This window comes from Mesoplodon mirus (assembly GCF_964341445.2).
Source record: "Mesoplodon mirus genome assembly, chromosome: 17".
Classification (NCBI taxonomy): domain Eukaryota; kingdom Metazoa; phylum Chordata; class Mammalia; order Artiodactyla; family Ziphiidae; genus Mesoplodon; species Mesoplodon mirus.
Genome location: NC_138993.1, coordinates 852,868 through 873,303, shown reverse-complemented (window position 1 = coordinate 873,303; position 20,436 = coordinate 852,868). Strand labels below are relative to the sequence as shown.

Here is a 20,436-nt window from a genome sequence, read left to right as displayed (position 1 = left end):
CATATAATGCTGTTTAATAATGGGCAGAAAAACTAGAGGAGCCTGCAGGGTAGTGGGGCAGGGAAGCTATCTGGCGGGTTTAAAGAGGGAGCCCTGCGTGGCATGAATAGTCTTGGAAGACAGTCATGTTTCTAATTTCACTCCAGACTATCTACATTTTCTGTCAACTGAACTGAAGCTCAACCAGCTGGTAATTTTCTAGCTTAATATTAGAACTCTAATTGTGGAACGGTGATGTGATACTGATATCTAGAGGGAATATTTATTTTATTCAAGTATTTTGAGAGGAAATACTGTGGATAAAAACTTAAGTGTACTTTTAATTTTGCCATTGTTGAATATAGAACATTAAAGGCATTTGTTCTTAAACTAACACAGTCTTTAAATTGCTTCTAATTTAAAATTAGCTCTCACTAAGCTTGCAAGTGACAGAAGGTCAAAAGCAAAGACCGATGAGTACTTCCCTTTGACTAAAGATCAAAGTGTTACCCATATTCACCTTAGCCAAAGAAAGACTTTTTTGAATATTCATAAATGATTAAAATCCCCACATGAAAGAGAAAAATATGAGGATAATAATAATACATGGATGGCAGGAACTATTAAAAGTGCTTTCCATACATTCTTATTTAATAAATAAGATAATTAAAATATTATTTTAAAACAATTTTATGTTTCTGGAGATTTATCCTCTGCCAATAAAATATATAATACTAGAAGTGCTTTAGAATTATTAATAAAGAACTTGAAAGTTAGTGTATTATAATTTCACTAAGTCAGTTCTGGATGAGACTGATGTTTCCTGCCAGAGCCTTACATTATTGAAAAGTTGAATTTCCATTTAAAATTAGGAAAGAAAACCCCTGGAACTATATAATAATGAATAATTTTATACTAAGGTAAAGGATACTCTTAAATTGTATGTATGCCATTTATAAAACTACCAGTAAACACTGAAATCTTCATTATCTATTTAAAAGATCCATAGGAATTTTTGGTAGATGTATTCTATGTACTGTGAATATAGTATGCATGGTAAGACATTGAAAAAAATAACCTCTCATTCTGTTTCAAGCATATCAAAGTTGGTTCTTTAATAAAAGAGAAACTTCTAGCAAGACTAATTTTTTTTTTTTTTTTTTTTTTTTGCGGTACGCGGGCCTCTCATCGTTGTGGCCTCTCCCGCTGTGGAACACAGGCTCCAGACACGCAGGCTCAGCGGCCATGGGTCACGGGCCCAGCCGCTCCGCGGCATGTGGGATCCTCCCCGACCGGGGCACGAACCCGCGTCCCCTGCATGGGCAGGCGGACTCCCAACCACTGCGCCACCAGGGAAGCCACCAAGACTAATATTTTAAGCCTCAAACAATATTTGGAACCAAACAAAGGACTCTAACTACAGATATCATAGGGTTTTTTAAATCATAAGAAAATACCATGAACAATTTTATGCCAATAAATTTGAAAGTTAAATGAAATGGAAAATTCTCCAAAAGATGTAAACGATCAAAAATGACTTAAGAAGGGCTTCCCTGGTGGCACAGTGGTTGAGAGTCCGCCTGCTGATGCAGGGGACACGGGTTTGTGCCCTGGTCCGGGAAGATCCCACATGCCACGGAGCGGCTGGGCCCGTGAGCCATGGCCACTGAGCCTGCGCGTCCGGAGCCTGTGCTCCACAACAGGAGAGGCCACAACAGTGAGAGGCCCGTGTACCACAAAAAAAAAAAAGACTTAAGAAATAGCAAACCTACTTGTATGTCAATAACAGTTGATGAGATTGAATTTGTGATCTAGTCATCCTCCTAACCCCCTCAAAAAAAAAAAAAAAAAAGACGTTAGTCCCAAAAGCTATTATAGGACATTCTTATACAAGCTTTTTACATAGAGAATTTTTAATTTTTCAGGTTAAAATAACTTTCTTACCAAAATCCAATGATAGTACAAAAAAACGTTGAGATCAATCTTAAGTATGAACAAACACATAATCCAAAATAAAGTTGTAGCAAGTTTAATTTGATAGTATATTAAAAATAAAGTCATGACCAGTAAGGTGTTTCACCATCTAAAAATCACCATAGATGCAGGGGGGAAAAAAAGTATTCCACTAAATCCAATACTTGTTCATGATTTAGAAAACAAAAGCAGACAAAGGCTGAAGGAAAATTTCTTCGCCAGATACAAGGTGAAACATCACGCTCCGTGATAAAACTTCAGAAGCATTCATTTTAAGGCAGAAACAAGGAAAGATGTCACCATGTCCACATTGTACCAGAAGTCCAGGCCAATGCAAGAAGGCAAGAAAAAAAAAAAAACAGGGATTCGAACGACACATCTCTTCTTCATGGCAGACGATATGACCGTGTGTCCTTCACAGAAAATCCAAAGGAATCTCCTGACTTTTTGCAACTAGGAGGGGCTTTCTAACAGGTCGCTGGATACAAGATCGATACATAGAAATAAGGTTCCTAGGTAGCAATAATAACTACTCAGAAATTATAATGAAAACAACTATTTAGAACAAAGAATTAGAACCACCACAAAGCTACCTGGGAATAAATCTAACAAAAGGTGTGTAAGAGCTTTCGGGATGGCGTCCAACAGCATAAAGATGCCCTCCGTGGAGCAGTTGTGCTTAGTGGTGGGGGCCCTACATTGTAAAGAGGTAGATTTGATTCATCTGTGAATCCTATGCAATTCCAATCAAAACGGTGTCCGGATTTTTGTGGAACTTGACAAGCTCTGCCTAAATTTCATATGGAAGAAATAAAAGGCCAAAAACTGTTGAGACAAATATGAAGAACAAAGCCAAGGACTTGTCCTGCCAGGTATCCAATGTGTCTGCAGCCATTGCCACTGGGTGTCCTGCTGGTCGCTGAGATCAGTCCTTCTCTTGCGGAGAACAAGTGTCCCGTGTTACTCAGTCTGACACTTCGGAGGTTCAGCTTTTTCCTCTTTCATGCTTGTCTCTGTGGTTGAACTTTTCCACATTGCTGTGGCCCTGAATCAGGCCGGCTCTTACAGAGCTGGCTTCTCTCTTGCTCTTCGGAGTTTGGACAGAGCTACATGTTGGGGTCACCTCCCCAGAGTAGAAGAAGAATGAGTCTTCTGTTATGTTGACACATTTATTTTGAGTTGTTTCCTCTTTGCGCTCTGTTCCGACGTGACCCTGTGCGCCCTCTGCCCCGCCCCCATCAGACCCTCTGCTTTCACCCTGGCCCCCAAGACAGTCCTCAGCACAGATGCCAGGGGTCCCGTGAGAACATGGGTGGGATTACATCACAGCTGTTCAAGCCCCCCACCCAGTACCTTCCCGTCTCACCTGGAGTCAGAGCTTGGGTGCTGGTCACCAGCGCCGTGGTCCATCGGCCTCCGCTCGCCTGTGCCTCTGACCCGCTTGACCCCCGCCTGCCCGCTGCTCAGCTCCCTCCGAGCCACCCTGGCCTGCCCTCTCCCGGGAGCTGAGAGCCGTGCTCCGCCCCAAGCTCCGCTCCGTGTCTCCCTCTCGGGGAGGCCGCCACCCTCCCCAGCGCCCCTCTCGCCCCGCCCTGTGCCCCCAGCTCCCTGCGGCTCCAGGGCACCCAGGCCTGAGCCCCCTGTCCCCTTGCTGTCCAACTCTTTTCTTCTTGAGCTCAGGTCCAGCCCGTGCCCAAGAAGACGCCCACTGTGGCTCACGGAGGAGTCCTGTCTCGTGTCCACGCTCTGCAGAAGCTTCTTCCCACACCGGCCCCCCCCCGCCCCCGCCCTGGCTGCCAGGCGGCGGCTGCCCCTGCTCTGCCTTGTGGTCCCTCCTCCGCGGTGCCAGGCGCCGCAGCTCCGTCCAGAGAGCCTCCCTCCGCCGGGCGCTAGTGCCCTGGGCCCTGTCTGCCCCACAGCCTGGGCACTGGAAGGGCGTCCGTGGCCGCCATGTTGTTACCTCAGAGGGCCTCGTCTCTGCTTCTCCGGGCACCCCGCTCCACCGGCCCGGCGCCTCCGGCACCTGCTGCCCCGCAGGGCCTGGCCTGTGCAGGCGGCGGGAGCGACCCGACCACGTTGCCGCTAAGGTTTTCCTCGAGGTGGGTCTTCCCACGGGAGAGGCGGCCCTGCTGCGTGCCCATGCCACGTGCCCATGCCACCACTTCCGCCCCGAGCACTTCCGCCCCGAGCACTTCCGCCCCGCGAGCACTTCCGCCCCGAGCACTTCCGCCCCGAGCACTTCCGCCCCGAGCTGCGGCCTCCATCGCCCCTTCCTTCCGGAACGTGCAAGGCAGCTCCTCTCCCTCCGCGTCCCGCCCCCGCCCCCGTGCTCCTCTGGCTCCGCGCGGACACCGCCTGCTGCTCTATTCCGTCCTCTTCCCCTGTCGCGCCTCTTTCGGCACTCACCCAAGATCACCGCCCTTTGCCCAAGGCCCTTCTTTCTGAGCAACACTTGCAGGGTCCTGTCCCCTCGGGGTGAACGTCCGCCCTATGGCCCCCGCCCCGCCCCCTTGACTGCCCGCCGCACCTTTGCCATGGCCACCGGGATGATGCTCCGGCCTGGAAAGGCACTCCTTCCCCCTCGTGCTTCCCGAAGCCGCACCGCCTGATCCTGCGGCAAACCCCCCTCTTCCCTGGGTACATGATTTCACACAGATGTCCTTGTTCTCTGAGACCCTCTTCGCTTGCATCACTGCCCGTTTTCCTGACTTCCGTCTCCACACACAGATTTCAGAAGCAGGTGTGTTTAATTCTACTGTGTCCAACGGAACCTGTGGCCCAGAGTTGGACAGCAGGCTGCCACTGAGCAAATAACCATTGATGGACCGGAAGGGAGAACGACATGACCTCAAGCCCAAGGGGAAACATATAATTTTGGAAGGAAAACAACCATCGGAAGAATGGGAAAGCGGCCACGTAAACTTTGAGACATAAGATCTTCTTCATTCTGCAATAGTGTCAGAATGAAATTTTTCCTTGAGATAAAATTAGAAAACAGTCAAATGCCATCCCATGAAGAAAATTAATGTCCCACCTCCGTGTGAGCTCAGTGGTGTAACAGCGTTGGGCTCTGGGGCCTGTGGGCGGCTCTAGCTTCGTCCTGAGATGGCCCTGCGCCTGGATGGTACGTTTCCTCTGCCGACTGCCTCTCAGGACGGTCCACTCTGGCCTCAGTAGGGCGTGGAGTCTGTCTGTCGTCGGTTTCTGTCCTTACTTGGCCCAGCAGAGCTTGCTGTTCTGAGGGTCTCATCCTCTGTTGTTATTTTGTTCCTTAATTGCTATTAGGGATGCGTGGTACTGACAACACACCCCGAGGCCTCTGTGTGCTGTCTGGAGAGACAGGCTGAGGAGCTTTGGAGGCTCCCGTCTGTATCCGACCTGGCCCCATGTTGCCAGTCTCCCAAAAGATACTCAACCCTTTGGTTAACTTTTTTATTCATTCATTCATGCGTTTTCCACAACAAAACCAAAGCTTCAAAGTGTGGTAGGAAGGCCGGGAGCAGCAGGAGACAGTCCGGCCCCTGCGCACCTGGGGTCCCACCACGGGGGGAGAACGTAGCCCAGGGCAAGCCCTGCGTCCTCCGTGACGGCCACTGTTGGGCCAGTGGTGCAACACGTATTGTGCTCGTCCTTTGCGTGTTTATTAGGGACACGATTTAAGAGATCTAAGGTTACAGACCATAATGAGAGAACAATGAGAAAGGAATTGGCAGACTTTTTCCAAAACTAGAACTTCAGAAAATGAAAGTCATGGTCATTAATCTTTTATGATGATAAATGTGCTAAGTTGTAATGGGAAATGCAAACAAATATGAAAAGAACAGAAAATCGCCCGGTTCTCAGGAACCCTGCAGTTAACATTGCAGTATCGTCCCTGCCGTCCCTTTTCCTATTTGCACGTACAAATGTTTGCAAAATCTAATGAATACCTTACATTTTGGTGGTTATGAATGAACCGTGGCTTTTCACTTATGCCTGGCCTTATTTTATAAAGATTTTAAGATAGCATATCAGTTGGGAGTTCTTTTGTCTGCAGGCGACAGAAAATCTGACAAGCAAATAAGGTTCTTCCTCTTCCGTGAGTCTGGAGGTGGCAGCTGGGGTCAATTCAGCAGGTCCACAGTGTCACAGCAGGGGCCTGGGGACTTTTTTGATGGTTCCCTCACGCTTATGACACGTGGTTGCAAGACGGCTGCCCAGCTCCAGGCATCACATCTGTACTCAATGTGGAAAGAAGGGAGGAGGGACAGCACGAGTAACGCCTGCCCTTTTATCAGAAATCCAGAGGCTTTCCTAGAGGTTCCCCAGCTGGCTTCTCACATATCATTGGATAGAACTGCCTTCTGTAGTCACCGCCAGCCACACAAGGAGACGGGAAAGCAAGAACTCCTTTCCTGGTCATGTTCGAGAAGAGCAGCACTGGGCATGGCAGCTGGGTCACCAGACCACGATGTCGCCGTGGACAGACAGCTGCTCGTCTTCATTTAACTGTTTGTCTTTCAGGGGACACTTCACTCCCAAGTGTTCCTTCTTCTCAGCAGTATTACAGTAAACGTCCGTGTGCACCACTTATCAAAGGCTCTGATTAGCTCCTTCGTGTGACGTCCTGGAAGTAGAATTGTGGGTCAGGATGTCCTCACCTCCACAGCTCTTCACACATAGACGAAACTCCTTCCCAGGAAAGCGTCCCAGCCTGTGCTGCCGCTCAGTGCAGGGGATGGGTGCTCCCCCCGGGGACGCAGTCTCACCCGCGGGGGGACACAGGCTCTCCACCACCAGGGACACATGCTCACTGGTGCCGTCGTGGACTTAGTTTGCCTTGGAAGCTGCCAGATGCCCACTGGGTTTGCAGGTGGTAACCCCCTTCTGTAGGCTGCACTTGGGGGTCGTGGTGCAGCTTTAAGGCACATTGTTTGGAAGTGTTTTGTGGCCCCTGGACCCAAGGGCTCTGGAGAGGCTGGGCCACCGCGCCTCCTCCCTCTGACTGACTGAACAAGCCCATCCATAGCCCGCGTCTCTCAGCAGAGGGCGTTTGGGGTGGGACGGTTCCTTCCTGTGTCTGGTTTCCTAATAAAAGGGCAGATGCCGCGGGTGCTGCCCCCCTCCCGCACGCGCACACACACACACACACACACTGCAGGACATTTCGCCTCCCTGGCCCCGCAGGGAGATGCCAGCAACACTCTCCAGTCTCCGGGTCCCCTCCCTCTGGGCGCCGGCTGTGCAGACCTGCTGCCCTCGGCCTGGCACATCCCTCCGACGGCTCCCCAGCAAGGATGACCTGCGCCCGCTCATCCCGACGAGGCAGGAGAAGGACCGAATGGCCCACAGTGTTCGGCTGGTGAGGCCCTGAGTGCCCTGTGCCCGACCCCTCTGCCTGCAGGTGTCGGACAAAGGGCCGTGGCCTCAGAACTGGAACCAAAGGGCAAGGCCACGGGTGGTCAGGACCGTCCGGGAGGTTTTCTGTGGAGGCCTGAGGCCACGCCGCCGGGGGCCCTCTGAGGCCGGGCGGCAGTTGGGGAGGGTGGCAGACCCGCGGGCGCAGCCTGACGAGGACGAAGGGCCAGCGCGGCCCCACGGTGGCCTAAGTGTGGACGTCAGCAGGCCGGGCCCCGCCCCCCGGCCGAGCTTTAAGGTGAAGAAACAGCAGGTGCGGAAACTCGAATGAAGCGCTGGGGGCACAGCGGCCTCGTCCTGCCCGGATGGGCTGGCGGGCAGCAGGGGCAGGGGGGCAGCAGGGGGAGGGGGGCCGGGGTGAGGCGGTGCCGTCCAGGCCCAGATGGACGGCTGCAGTGTCTGCGTGAGAGTCAGGTTTAACCCAGAAAGTGCCTGACACCTGACTTCCTTCACGTTCAGTAAGTTGTCTCTAAATTTAAACATTTTACCCTCTGAGAACAAGCAAAATAGAACAGGTGCCAGTCACAGTCAGGGGCAGGGGGGCCGGTGGGATCTGAGAAGAGTAAGATGTCTTGAAAGATCTCAAACAACCAAAACAGAGTTGGAAATTTGGTCTAAAGAGAGTTAACTTTTGTCTGTTTCTTTAGGTCACAGTAAAGTTTTGTATTTTGCCTCAGAACCAACTCATAAACATCAATATTTTTAAACATTTTAAAATTCAATGTGAGAAGAGTTGTCTTTGGTTCCACTGGAGGGCCATGAGTGTGTATATATGTGTGTGTGCATGCGTGTGTGTCTGTGTGCATGCGTGTGTGTGTCTGTGTCTGTGTGTGTGCATGAGTGTGTGTGTCTGTGTGTGTGCATGCATCTGTGTGTGTCTGTGTCTGTGTGTGTATCTGTGTGTGCGTGTGTGCATGCATGTGTCTGTGTGTGCATGTGTGTGCCTGTGTGTGCATGCGTGTGTATCTGTGTATGTGTCTGTGTGTGTGTATGTCTGTGTGTGTCGTGTGTGTGTGTGTGTGCATGCGTGTGTCTGTGCATGCGTGTGTATCTGTGTGTGTCTGTGTGTGTGTGTCTGTGTGTGTATACGTGAGGCTGGCAGTGCCCTGCATCAGGGCACGGAGGCCCCTGGGTTCCCCCTGCCGCCTCCCGTGGGGCCGTTGGCCGCGTGCGCCCGGGTCCCGTCTTGCAGGGGGAGGCGGCATGGCTGGGCCTGCAGCGAGCTGACCGTTTGTGGAACATTTGCCTGGTGAGGAGGGGGGGGAGGGGAGGCAGTAGGTGGACATGGCAGGAGTCACAGCAGTGGCGTGGGAACCGCGGCCGTTTGGGAAAATCCCTCTGATTTCACCTGAACAGAAAGGTCCGCTTAGGAACCCACCCAGCTGTGTGCAGAGCATCATGGCCCCCGAGAGCCGCTGGACGAGACCAGGACGGGAGTCGGGAGGCTGGGGAGAGGTCCCTCCCCTCGGGCACCTTTCCTAGCGTCCTTGGCTCTGAAGTGAGAGCGTGAGCAGCCTGCGGTCGTCTCCCTCACGCTGGCACTTGTGCCGTGTAACTGCCGCCGCTCAGGGCCACACGTGCTGTGGACAGCTACCAAACCCTGCTCGGTGGACAGCCGGGAGATACGCATGCAGGTGCCTGCTCACACCTATACCTACACACATATACATACACACACCTGTGCGTGCACGTGCACGCACACACCTTCCCGTGGAGAGTTCCCGCTGGTCAGTGGGAGCATAGCTCCCCATGGCAGCGAATTCCGACGCCCGTCGGGGCCCAGGGCTGCCCGGGGGCCGCACCCTCAGCTCACCTGGCGAGCCTGCCTAGTAACGAGCCTGTTCCTTTGCAGGTTAGCAATCCGAAGCAATGGGCGACTGGAGCTTCCTGGGGAGACTCCTAGAGAACGCCCAGGAGCACTCCACCGTCATCGGCAAGGTCTGGCTGACGGTGCTGTTCATCTTCAGGATCCTGGTGCTGGGGGCCGCGGCCGAGGAGGTCTGGGGGGACGAGCAGTCGGACTTCACGTGCAACACGCAGCAGCCGGGCTGCGAGAACGTGTGCTACGACCGCGCCTTCCCCATCTCGCACGTGCGCTTCTGGGTGCTGCAGATCATCTTCGTGTCCACGCCCACCCTCATCTACCTGGGCCACGTGCTGCACCTGGTGCGCATGGAGCAGAAGAGGAAGGAGAGGGAGGAAGAGCGGCTGCAGACCGACGGCCCGCCCCTCGGGCAGGACAGGCCCCCGGTGCGCGACGACCGGGGCAAGGTCCGCCTGGCCGGCGCCCTGCTCCGCACCTACGTCTTCAACATCATCTTCAAGACGCTGTTCGAGGTGGGCTTCATCGCCGGGCAGTACTTCCTGTACGGCTTCCAGCTGAAGCCGCTGTACCGCTGTGACCGGTGGCCCTGCCCTAACACAGTGGACTGCTTCATCTCGCGGCCCACGGAGAAGACCATCTTCATCCTCTTCATGCTGGCCGTGGCCTGCGTGTCCCTCTTGCTCAACATGCTGGAGATCTACCACCTGGGCTGGAAGAAGCTGAAACAGGGGATGACCGACCCTTACCCCCCGGACACTCCCGGCTCCAGCGTGAGGGCCGCAAAGCCTGGGTGTGGGAGCCCCCTCCTGCCGCCCTCCCACTCCAACCCACCCGCCCTCACCATCGGGTTCCCGCCCTACTACGCGCCCTCGGCCTCTTCCCTGGGGCAGGCGTCGGCCCCAGGCTACCCCGAGCCCCCTCCGCCGGCGGCCCTGCCCGGGACCCCCGGCAAGGGCCACCCGGCTGGCTTCCCCAGCGGCCACCAGCACCTGCTCGCGACGGCGCCGAACTGGGCCGACCGGGAGGCCGAGCAGCAGACTTCGGCCGGGAAGGCCTCCCCGCCGTTGTCCGCGCCTGCAGCGCCGAAGCCCCCGGCCGGCCCCCAGCAGCCCCCTCCGGAGGGCGGGGCGGGGAGCTCGGGCGACGGCGACGGGGAGGGGGCGGTGACTGCCGTGGAGCTTCACGCGTCCCCCGAGCTCCCCGCAGACCCCGGCCGGTCCAGCAAGGCCAGTAAATCCAGCGGCGGCCGGGCCAGGGCCAGTGACTTGGCCATCTAGCGGTGGCCTAGCATCCAAGACCCAGGGGGCTCGCACCGGCGGTGGAGCCTGGAGGCGGGAGGAGGGGGCGAGCGGGGGTCGGGCTCGTGTGTCAGTGCTTGCTGTTCCTAACGCTGGGAGGTAGTGGGGAGCGCGTCCGAGGCAGGGAGGGGGCGCAGGGGCGGGGCCGCCAGAGATTCTCCCAGCAGCCCCCGCGCCCAGCACACCGGCCGCCTCCGCAGGTGCTGCGGTCTCCGCGGGGCGCTGTTCTGTGGTGGCAAAGCGGGGGTGTCTGCGGCATTTCAGTTCGGGGCAATTCGCTTTTCCTTTCCTACGCCCCCATCCCCGCCCCGGAGCCTCTGGACGGCCCAGCAAGTCTAGATGCTCTTAGCCTTATCTCTGTGTGAGACTTTAACTTAGAGTTGAATTTCATTTGGGATATTTGCCAAACCGCACTAAAAAAAGGTTTTGAGCAAGTCCATGTAGCGTCACTGAGTTTCTGAACCGGCATGTGAAGCGCAGGATATCAAGCCACACACTTCATGACAAGTGACAGGAAGCAGCCGCCCACCAGAGGCAGAACCGCGGCAGGGGGAGAGCAGACCCTTGAGATAAGTCTGAACAGCCGAGGAAACTGAGAGGAAGGGTGGCCGGTATGCCTTAGGTATTTATTTTTTAAATGACATTTTGTGCTTTGATCTGAGTCGTACAGGTAAGCCTATTTCCCCCACTTTCTATCTTTCAGGGAAAAAATGAAAGAAAATAAAAGTATTAAAATGGATATTGACCAAGAGAATGCAAATGTGTCCCATTACATACTAGTAAAGATTTGAACTTTATTTTGAAAGAAATTCTTTGACTTTATGAGTCGGCTAATTACTGTGAAAATGGACCATATAAAACAAAAGCAGGGGAAATCTTTAAGTGCATTTCAAACGCTTGAAGTTGTGAAGTTTTTGAATGGGAGGTTAAAAGTTAACTACTGTTGCCAGAAAAATTATTTATACAGATGAATCCACGACCTACATTTTTTAACAGTACAAAATAAAACTCTTCAAGTTTCCTAACCATTCTTTGTGGGCAGCCTCTTTGCTTTCTGAAGCATGAGTGACAGTGTCGGGGTCTCCTGCCCGCGTGAGTGTATGTGCTGGTTGGGAGGAGGGCCCCGTTTGGCGTCTACACGGATCCTGTGCTGACCGGGGAGGCTAGAAGATGACACAGGGGTCCCGTCGCTGTTTGTGTACAAGCCAGTGGACACTGGTGATGTTGAGCCTGGTCCTTGTCACACCTCACATCCTGCCTCCTCTGCGGTGGTCAGTTCTTGTCCCACAAAACTGTACCCTGCCCCACCTGATTCATCTTTTTGTGAATTACTGTAACTTCCTGATGATGTATTTGGGGCCAGACTCCACAGCAGACTGTTGTGTTTTTTCTTTTTAATTTAATTTATTTTTGGCTGCGTTGGGTCTTCATTGCTGCATGTGGGCTTTCTCTAGTTGCAGCGAGAGGGGGCCACTCTTTGTTGCAGTACGCGGGCTTCTCATCTCGGTGGCTTCTCTTGCTGTGGAGCATGGGCTCTAGGCGTGCGGGCTTCAGTAGTTGTGGCTTGTGGGCTCTAGAGCACAGGCTCAGTAGTTGTGGCGCCCGGGCTTAGTTGCTCCGCGGCATGTGGGATCTTCCCAGACCAGGGCTTGAACCCGTGTCCCCTGCACTGGCAGGTGGATTCTTAACCATTGCACCATGAGGGAAGCCCAGGCTGTGTCTTATATCATAAAGAGTGACCCACTGACAATCTGATGAAAAGGTGACTGTGTACAGCTGGCTGGTGACCGCCTGCTTGGAAATTAAAGCCTTTCCCAGCAGACTGATGGAGAGACTTATCCAAGTGGCTATTTTCTCCATTCTCCCCAGGCTGGTGCACTGGAGAGAAGGTAATTCCTTACCCACAGGGGATGCCTCAGGCCCCCGGCTGTGGGGCTGAGTTTTCCTGGGCGAGAAGGGCCACTGGAAAATCCAAATTTGAAAAGCTTTCTGATAAAAAAGCTTCAGCCGCTGTCGCAGTGACCAGACGGTGAAAGGACAGCTTGCTGGGTGGCTGTGAATGTTCTCAGTACCCCAGATTCCACCAGGACAAATGTCAGGTACAATCGTGACCCACGATGTGATTCTGAGTGGGGCTGGAGATGGAAGTGAAAACTGTAATTGTAGTTCGTTTCTACACTTTAAATGTGGATTTTATTCCCTGCAAGTTGGTGAAGGTGCCAGTCTGGTCTATAGTCTAGTAGGGCCGCTCGGTGCCGGGTCAGGAGGGTAAAATTAGATGCTCCTACTTGAAAACCACTAATTGATAAAGAAGCAAAATTTCACAATTCCACGGTGAGTGTGGTATTTCTTCAGGTTAGTGTTTTGATTTCAGTTTGTGTAAACAATGAAAGCATGTCTTACATTATGTTGCTATTTGGGGCGTCCGTGACCCTGAAGGCCACGGTCCTCCTCCCTCACAGGGACATGGCCAGGGAAACGGTTGCCTCTATTCAATCACTTTTAGCACTAATATGTGTGTTAAAAACAGAAACCATCACCCCTGTGGTCAAGATTCCAGATGTATTTCTTCTGGCTTGTTAATTATTTGGAAATTTCACTGAAACTATTTTTCTCCCAATTTAATAGAAATTTTTAAAATCCCTAAGCTTATTTTTAAACTGAAATGCCATACCTATTACATTTACACACTCTGTTTCTTTAATCCACAGCGTACAAGACAATTATATTCTTCCACCCCTGTTTTTGGAAGCCCGGTCATCCGGCTGGCACTGCACAATCTATAGTGGTTACAAAATGTCAAGTATTACTGCATTCACAGTGCCTAAATCCATTTTTAAAAATCCTAAAACACTTCACACGTCATCACTCACTTTCCCTTTTTTAAACTTTATTTTACTGAGTTGTTTTTCCCCCATGAAATTAACAAAAAAGATACCTTAAGTTTAAAAAGAAAAGAGAAAGGGGAGAAGAACAAGCCTGACTCTTTCCGATATATCCCAGCTTCTTTGATCTTTAATTAAGTGGCTAGATCATAGATTTCTTGTACGAGAACACCTAGAATAAGAACTGTGAAGACAATTCAAACATCCTTTAAAAAAATTAACCTGATGAGATTTAGTTCTCTTTTCTGTTTAGGCTTTTTTTTTTTTCCCCCTTCTATTAACACTTTCTTTAATTCTTTAGTGTTACTGAAAAAAGTGCTTTTTCTAAAATGCTTTCTTTTGAACTTTTCTTCTGATATTTGTAACGTTGACTTATGGATCAATTTTTGGATCTCCACCCAAACTAAACTCTTATACAAAGTATTGCATGATTTCAAAGGGTGAATCTTTTGTAAAGATCCTGCCACCCCACCCCTGCCTTCAGAGGGCTCAGGGTATTCTCGGAATAACTTTTTAAAATAACATGTAGACATTGTACATTAAAGTCAGAAAATGTATTTCTCTTCCTAATTCCACATTACACTGCAGAGCTTCAGTTTATTCACTCTAAGATTTCTTACTGCCCAAAAGATTTTTTTCCCCTTTGCATTATGGAATGCCATAGCAAGACTTTTTAAGGTCAGTTAGGAATTTAAATAACTCTAAAACAGTGAACTGTTCCTAGTACCATATATGTAAATGTTAACTTAGGTCATAATATTTACAAAACTCTTCCTAAAACTTTTTGTGCTATAACAGTATCTTTCATAGATTAAACTGTAACTGAAAATAAGCATTTTACCAGATAAGTAATTAAAACTGGCCTTAAATTTAAATCACTAGTTCTGTAGTGAGTTAATTGTTTTTCTTTTTTTTTTAACTTTTTAAAACTTTTTTTTGGAGGTATAGTTGATGTCAATATTATATAAGTTTCAGGTGTACAACAAAGTGATTCACAATTTTTAAAAGTCATACTCCATTTATAGTTATTATAGACTACTGGCTGTATCCCCTGTGCTGTACAATATGTTCCTGTTGCTTATTTATTTTATACATAGCAGGTTGTACCTCCACACTGGTAACTACTAGTTTGTTCTCCATCTGTGAGTCTGTTCCTTTTTTGTTATAGTCACTAGTTTGTTGTATTTTTTAGATTCCACATTTTAGTGAAAACACACAGTATTCGCCTTTCTCTGACTTACTTCACTCAGCATGATGCCCTCCAAGGCCCTCCAGGTTGTTGCAGATGGCAAAATTTCATTCTTTTTTATGGCTGAGCAGGGCTCATTGTTTTTATTGATGGAATTCCTGAGCAGGTTTTCAAAATAACAATTATTTATATTATATTTTAGATATAATAAGGAGCAAAACCTTCTTCCCTACAAGAGAAGCTCGAGGAATTACTGCAGTAGCTCTTCTGTCTTTTCACATGTACTTAACCAACTTAGAAAAGTGACTTCAAGGATTCTTGTGGCATTGCTGCCCCTTGCTGTCAGCTCTCAGGAAGAAGTCATACTGTAAATGTCAACCTTCTTGTCTGTCCCCAGAAGTCCTCCTCCATCCACAAAGCTGCTAAGCTCTGTCTAAAGAGCAAGAGATCTTTCCCCCAGCAAGGCTGGAGTTTACGGTTCTTGGGGAAGACTCTTCTGTGTATAATTACACATAATTTTGTAGTTGTAGCTCTGCTTTTATGACGCAGGGCGATACCTGTATGTGTCTGACGGCAAGTTCTTAATCAGAAATGCAATATTCCCACTCACACTGCCCCCGCCTGGCAAACCCACTTCTGGATGGATGCAGGACACAGCATAACAACACCAAGACCAGCCCAGATGCTTCGAAGGCTCGAAAGAAACCCAAATTCAAAATGCAACCCCACCAGACACGAATTGGCGGGAAGTTCCCATACTCTTCACTGGTTGTGACCATGGGTGCCAAAGCTGTCCCCATGGACAGTTTTGGGAAGGGGCTCAGCCCTGTGGAAAGCGCGTCACCGGCGGTGCCAGGCCTGAGCTGCACGCACGGGACTCCAGGGGCGCGTCCTGACCCATCGCCACGGATACACGAGCGGCGCTCAGAGGGGAGGTGGCACCCATCGCCCCCCACCCCATCAGGCATTCCGGGGGGCGGCCAAGCGCACGGGGGTGGCGAGGGGACTCTCCACAGCCGGGGGGACTATGGCCACGCGAAGGTGCCCAGGTGCGCGCTCTGCGGGCCCTGTCGGGGAAGGCGACCCCAGGCCGCCAGGCTGCAGGCCCCGCTCAGCCAGGCCCAAGGTGACCCTGAAGTGGTCGGCAGGAAGTCACGGCTTCCACGCAGGCTCAGTGGTGCCATCACACATCCTGTAACTCAGAAGTTCCCCTCTCCCCCGGCGCAGCCACCCTGCAAGGTGGGCAGGTGCAGCCCAGCCCAGGCTCGGCCTCAGTCACAGGACAGGGTCTGCGCTCAGCACTGCTTCTTTCCAGCCCTGTGACTTCGAGGAAGTGGTTTCACCTCTCTGCCTTTATTAATGTTTTCTCATCCGAAAAATGGAAATAAAGTTGTGGGGAGTAGACCAGAATGGACAGAAATTGCTCCGTGTAGACCCTGACCCACAGAAGCGCCACACAAATCCTCCAGGTAAATGAATTAAAATTATCCACGGGCTGACAAAGTTTTCTTGTGTCTATGCATTCCTACCTTTGACCTTTGTTTTAAAGCAGAAGGGTTTATACCATGGAAATGGAAGGGTTTATTCCATATCATGGAATATTATTCAGCCCTAAAAAGGAAGGGTATCCTGACACCTGCTAAACACGCATGAACCCTGAAGACATCATGCTCAGTAAAGAAGCTGGTCACAGAGGACAAGTACTGTGTGACTCCACTTGCATGAGGTCCCTAGAGGAGCCAGATCCACAGAGGCAGGAAGGAGGGCGGGTGTTGGGCCAGGGGAGGGGGATGCAGAGGCGTTATCCGGGGAGAGTTTCAGTTTTGCAAGATTGACAAAGTTCTGGAGATGATGGCAGCGACGGCTGCACAGCAACGTGACGTAATGCCGCTTAAACATGGCCAAGATAGTAAATTCTATGTTGTGCATTTTACCATGATTAAATATATATATATATATATATATACCCATGCAAAAAATTTTTAAGTTTTACATTGAACTAAAATATACACATAGGAGGACACACAGCTTGATGAACTGAACACACCTGGCAAGAAACAGAACTCTTCTCCTTCCCAAAGCCTCCCTCTCTCTTTTCTTGTCGGTGTCACGCTTTTCCTGTTGTTGTCATTCACTTGAAAGTATTCCTTCTGGGGGACCTTCGGGAGGGGGAAGGAGGCACCGTGTGGAGGGAAGCGGGTGGCGAAGTCTCACCGTCAGAAGCCATCCAGCCCCGCTGCTCCCAGAGACGAGAGAGTAGCGAGCTCTGAACGCGGCCCAGAAACTTCTGTCATTGAGTAAGTTCTCAAGCACGTGTGAATATCGAGTGAAGGCATGTGGACGTCCCCCTGGCCTGAGGCCACGGGAGTCACACGTGGGGCCGCTGGATCAAAGCTCGCCGCCTCTGCAGGGACCTCCCCTGCGTTCCGAACGGTCTGCTGCTCCAGGAACAGGCGCCGGGCGCCAACGGGCCATCCCTCCCCAGAGTCTATGCACGTGCAGCTTTACTGTGTGCGACGCCGACAGAACCAGACCTGGACCTTCCCCGTCCGCCAGAACTGCAGGTCCCGTGGTCCACAGTGGGGTGGGCTGGGCGGCACCCCGGGACGCCCAGGGGTAAGATGATGCCAGCTGGGCTCCGAGGGCGTCCGTGGGGTGGAGGCCCAAACGGGGAGCTAGAGACTCTCGTGGAATAGAAGCCGCGCCCCCACTTCTAGCTTCCTCTCAAAGTTGAAAGCGAGATCAACGGCAACAACAAAGTCACCCTCGGAAGTCAGCGGGCCTCTGGCAGGAGCTCAGACCTGCGAGGCCCCCGGCGCCGGCCTCGGGGTCCTGGTTCCCCAACACGTGCGCGGGGTCCCCACGAAGGAGGAAACATGGGAGCTAAGGACTTTCATTCCCAAGACCCTCAAACCCCTTCAGAAAGCGCGCCCTGCCTTCCAGCGTTTACCCCGAGTGTGTGAGTGTGTGCGGACCCCGGGCCTCCTCGTCGTCCTTTCAGGTTTGTTCTTCAACTGTTTAGGGCCCAAACCAGACGAAATACGAGGCAGATGCAGAACCGAGTGTGATTTCCTGCCGTTCGCTGCGGATGGAGGCTGCGGCTGAGGGTGCGCTTGGGGTCCCGCTTCCCTCGCTCAAAGGTGCTAGGACACCAGTCCTAGGGCACCTCTCGGGTGTCGGGGGTTGGTACTAGGGCATCGTGCCACATACCAAGAGCAGAGCGATCACAGGAAACCCAGTGTGTTCTGGAGAGAAAGGGTTTTTTCTTTTCGTAAGAAAAGGCCAACACTAATATCACAGATCCAAGCCTCCGTCTGCAGGTTCCTCTCCCAACTGCTCACTCCAGGTAGAGCTCAGGGCCTACATCACCACGATGAGGTCATCGCCAGGCAACCCCTCCCCCACTCCAAAGGCTGGGAGCCGGCACTGTGCACGAAACGCCAAGGCCCATTCAGTTATGAGTGTGGACTGTGTCCAGCTCTGTGTAAATTAAAGTTGTGAGACTGTGTCTATGTGTGGTTTGGGTCTTTGGGTTTTTTTGTTTTTTTTTTAATGAGCAAGAGGGACTTTAATGCACAGAAAGAACTTTATGGCTACTTAAATTTCAAATGAATGATGGCTTATTAAAGTTCAAATTCAAAAAAAACCTTTTTTTCTCTAGCTTTTACATTCATTGTAAAAATCTTACGTCACGTTCTACTATGTGTAAAACTTCAGATAACGTAAGAATCACCTTCAATTAGTTGAACCAACTAAACTCTTAAAAATCAATCCATTTAATTATCTTCTCCACATTCTCCATGAACTGCACTTATAAATTTAATATATTCATTTTTCTTCTTAAATATTTCAAATGTCTGAATAGCACATGCAACCTATATCCCCAACTCAAAAAACTTATGACAACCTTAAACAACTCGTTAAAAATCCAATAAATCAAAGTTGTAAGTACAGGAACTTTCAACTTCTTGTATACATTCCAATAGCATTTACAAACTTTGTCAAATGCTCTTAACTTTTTTAACTTAAAAATTACAAGTCTATCAGCCATAAAAAGAAACGAAACTGAGTTACTTGTAGTGAGGTGGATGGACCTAGAGTCCATCATACAGAGTGAAGTAAGTCAGAAAGAGAAAAACAAATACTGTATGCTAACACATATATATGGAATCTAAGGAAAAAGTTCTGAAGAAACTAGGGGTAAGACGGGAATAAAGTCACAGACCTACTAGAGAATGGACTTGAGGACACGGGGAGGGGGAAGGGTAAGCTGGGACGAAGTGAGAGAGTGGCATGGACATATATACACTACCAAACGTAAAATAGATAGCTAGTGGGAAGCAGCCGCATGGCACAGGGAGATCAGCTCGGTGCTTTGTGACCCCCTAGAGGGGTGGGATAGGGAGGGTGCGAGGGAGACGCAAGAGGGAGGGGATATGGGGATATATGTATACATATGGCTGATTCACTTTGTTATACAGCAGAAACTAACCCAACACTGTAAAGCAATTATACTCCAATAAAGATGTTAAAAAAAATTACAAGTCTACGCCTAATTATACACTTTCCATAGAAATTACAAGCCTATTTTGTCAGACTCCCTAATATGTCAGATTCTCCTAAAGATTACGGACATATTAAATATCCGATATACAAGATGTGACACTGATGTGACATATTAAATATCCGATATACAAGATGTGACACTGATGTGACATATTAAATATCCGATATACAAGATGTGACACTGACACTGACAGAAGGCAGATTAGTGGCTGCCTGGGGTCAGGGTTTTCACTTCATGGGGTTGTGGTGAGATCGACATCCAGAGATCATGTGAAAAGGCCGCATCCAAATGAAAACAGGCAAATAACACATAACTTTAGGTTTAAATGCATCATCCAACATTAATAATTTTTACAATTACATCCTTAGCTATTAACTTCCAAAATAAATAACTTTGACTTATTGAACTTATCAGACAGTTTACCTAAATCAACTCACTTAATCCTCACAACAACCACACAAGGCAAATAGTGTCGTCAAAGGCAAAAGCTGCAAATTAGACCAAAAGCAAAATATGCATCATGCGCCTCACAGCTGGTGTGTCCTTTGCCCTCGGCCTTTGCAGCAGCCTGTGTGTGTGGGGGGGGGAGGCTCCCATCGCCACCTCCTTCTCATGGGCAAAAGCTGAGGCACAGAGACGCCCAGGCACCTGCCCCAGGTCACAGAGCACCTTCTCTCCAGCACCGAGAGGGGCGCTCTGAGCCTGCAGGGAACATCGCGCACGTCAGATGGCACTGGCTCCTTCGCACCCCGAGGCACCCCCCAAAGTCCTCAGCAAGAAAACACGTTTCCATTTAAAATGAATTCTCAGTGCATTGGACAAAATTCAGGTTACTGCTTCTATGATCAAGCGTTTCTCTTTTAATGAGTTCTCAAATTGGGGGAGTGGTGTTAACATGGCTGAAGGCGTGGTTAAGAAACTAATTCTTTAACTACAGCAGCAAAGTCGCCACCCGGCGTGGGCTGCACGACCAGATCTCCTAGGACCGCCTCTACTAGTCAGACGGGGCTGGTCCGGACGAGACGCAGAACAGCTGCCGAGAATCCTCGCACCCATTTGGAACTGACCCGTTTGGCAAGTCCGGCTAAAGCTGAAACAGGTCCTCCCTGTTCACCCGTGTTCCAGGCCTCGTGAGACTTCCGTTTGCTCCTTTACACTCTGTCTTGGGAAGCTTTCCCTGGTGAGAAGTGATCCGTGGCCTCCGGATCGTGTTGAAGGTGGGAGTCGGCTCGGCCCAGACCTCCAGGCATCGTGAGACTGAGGGTGAGGCCGGCTGGAGGTCCGAGGGCCAGGGACACCCCACGTTCTGTTCCGGCCCAGCC

At 50.6% G+C, this 20,436-nt stretch overlaps 1 protein-coding gene across 1 annotated transcript; it reads left to right on the top strand.

Annotated features, from left to right (window-relative positions):
- Window positions 1–9,219: 9,219 nt before the first annotated feature.
- On the top strand, window positions 9,220–10,452 carry GJA3 (gap junction protein alpha 3; the record flags this gene model as incomplete). Its single annotated transcript, XM_082601902.1, has 1 exon — window positions 9,220–10,452. The coding sequence occupies one exon, from the start codon at window positions 9,220–9,222 to the stop codon at window positions 10,450–10,452; it is 1,233 nt and encodes a 410-aa protein (XP_082458028.1).
- Between the last annotated feature and the right edge of the window lie 9,984 nt (window positions 10,453–20,436).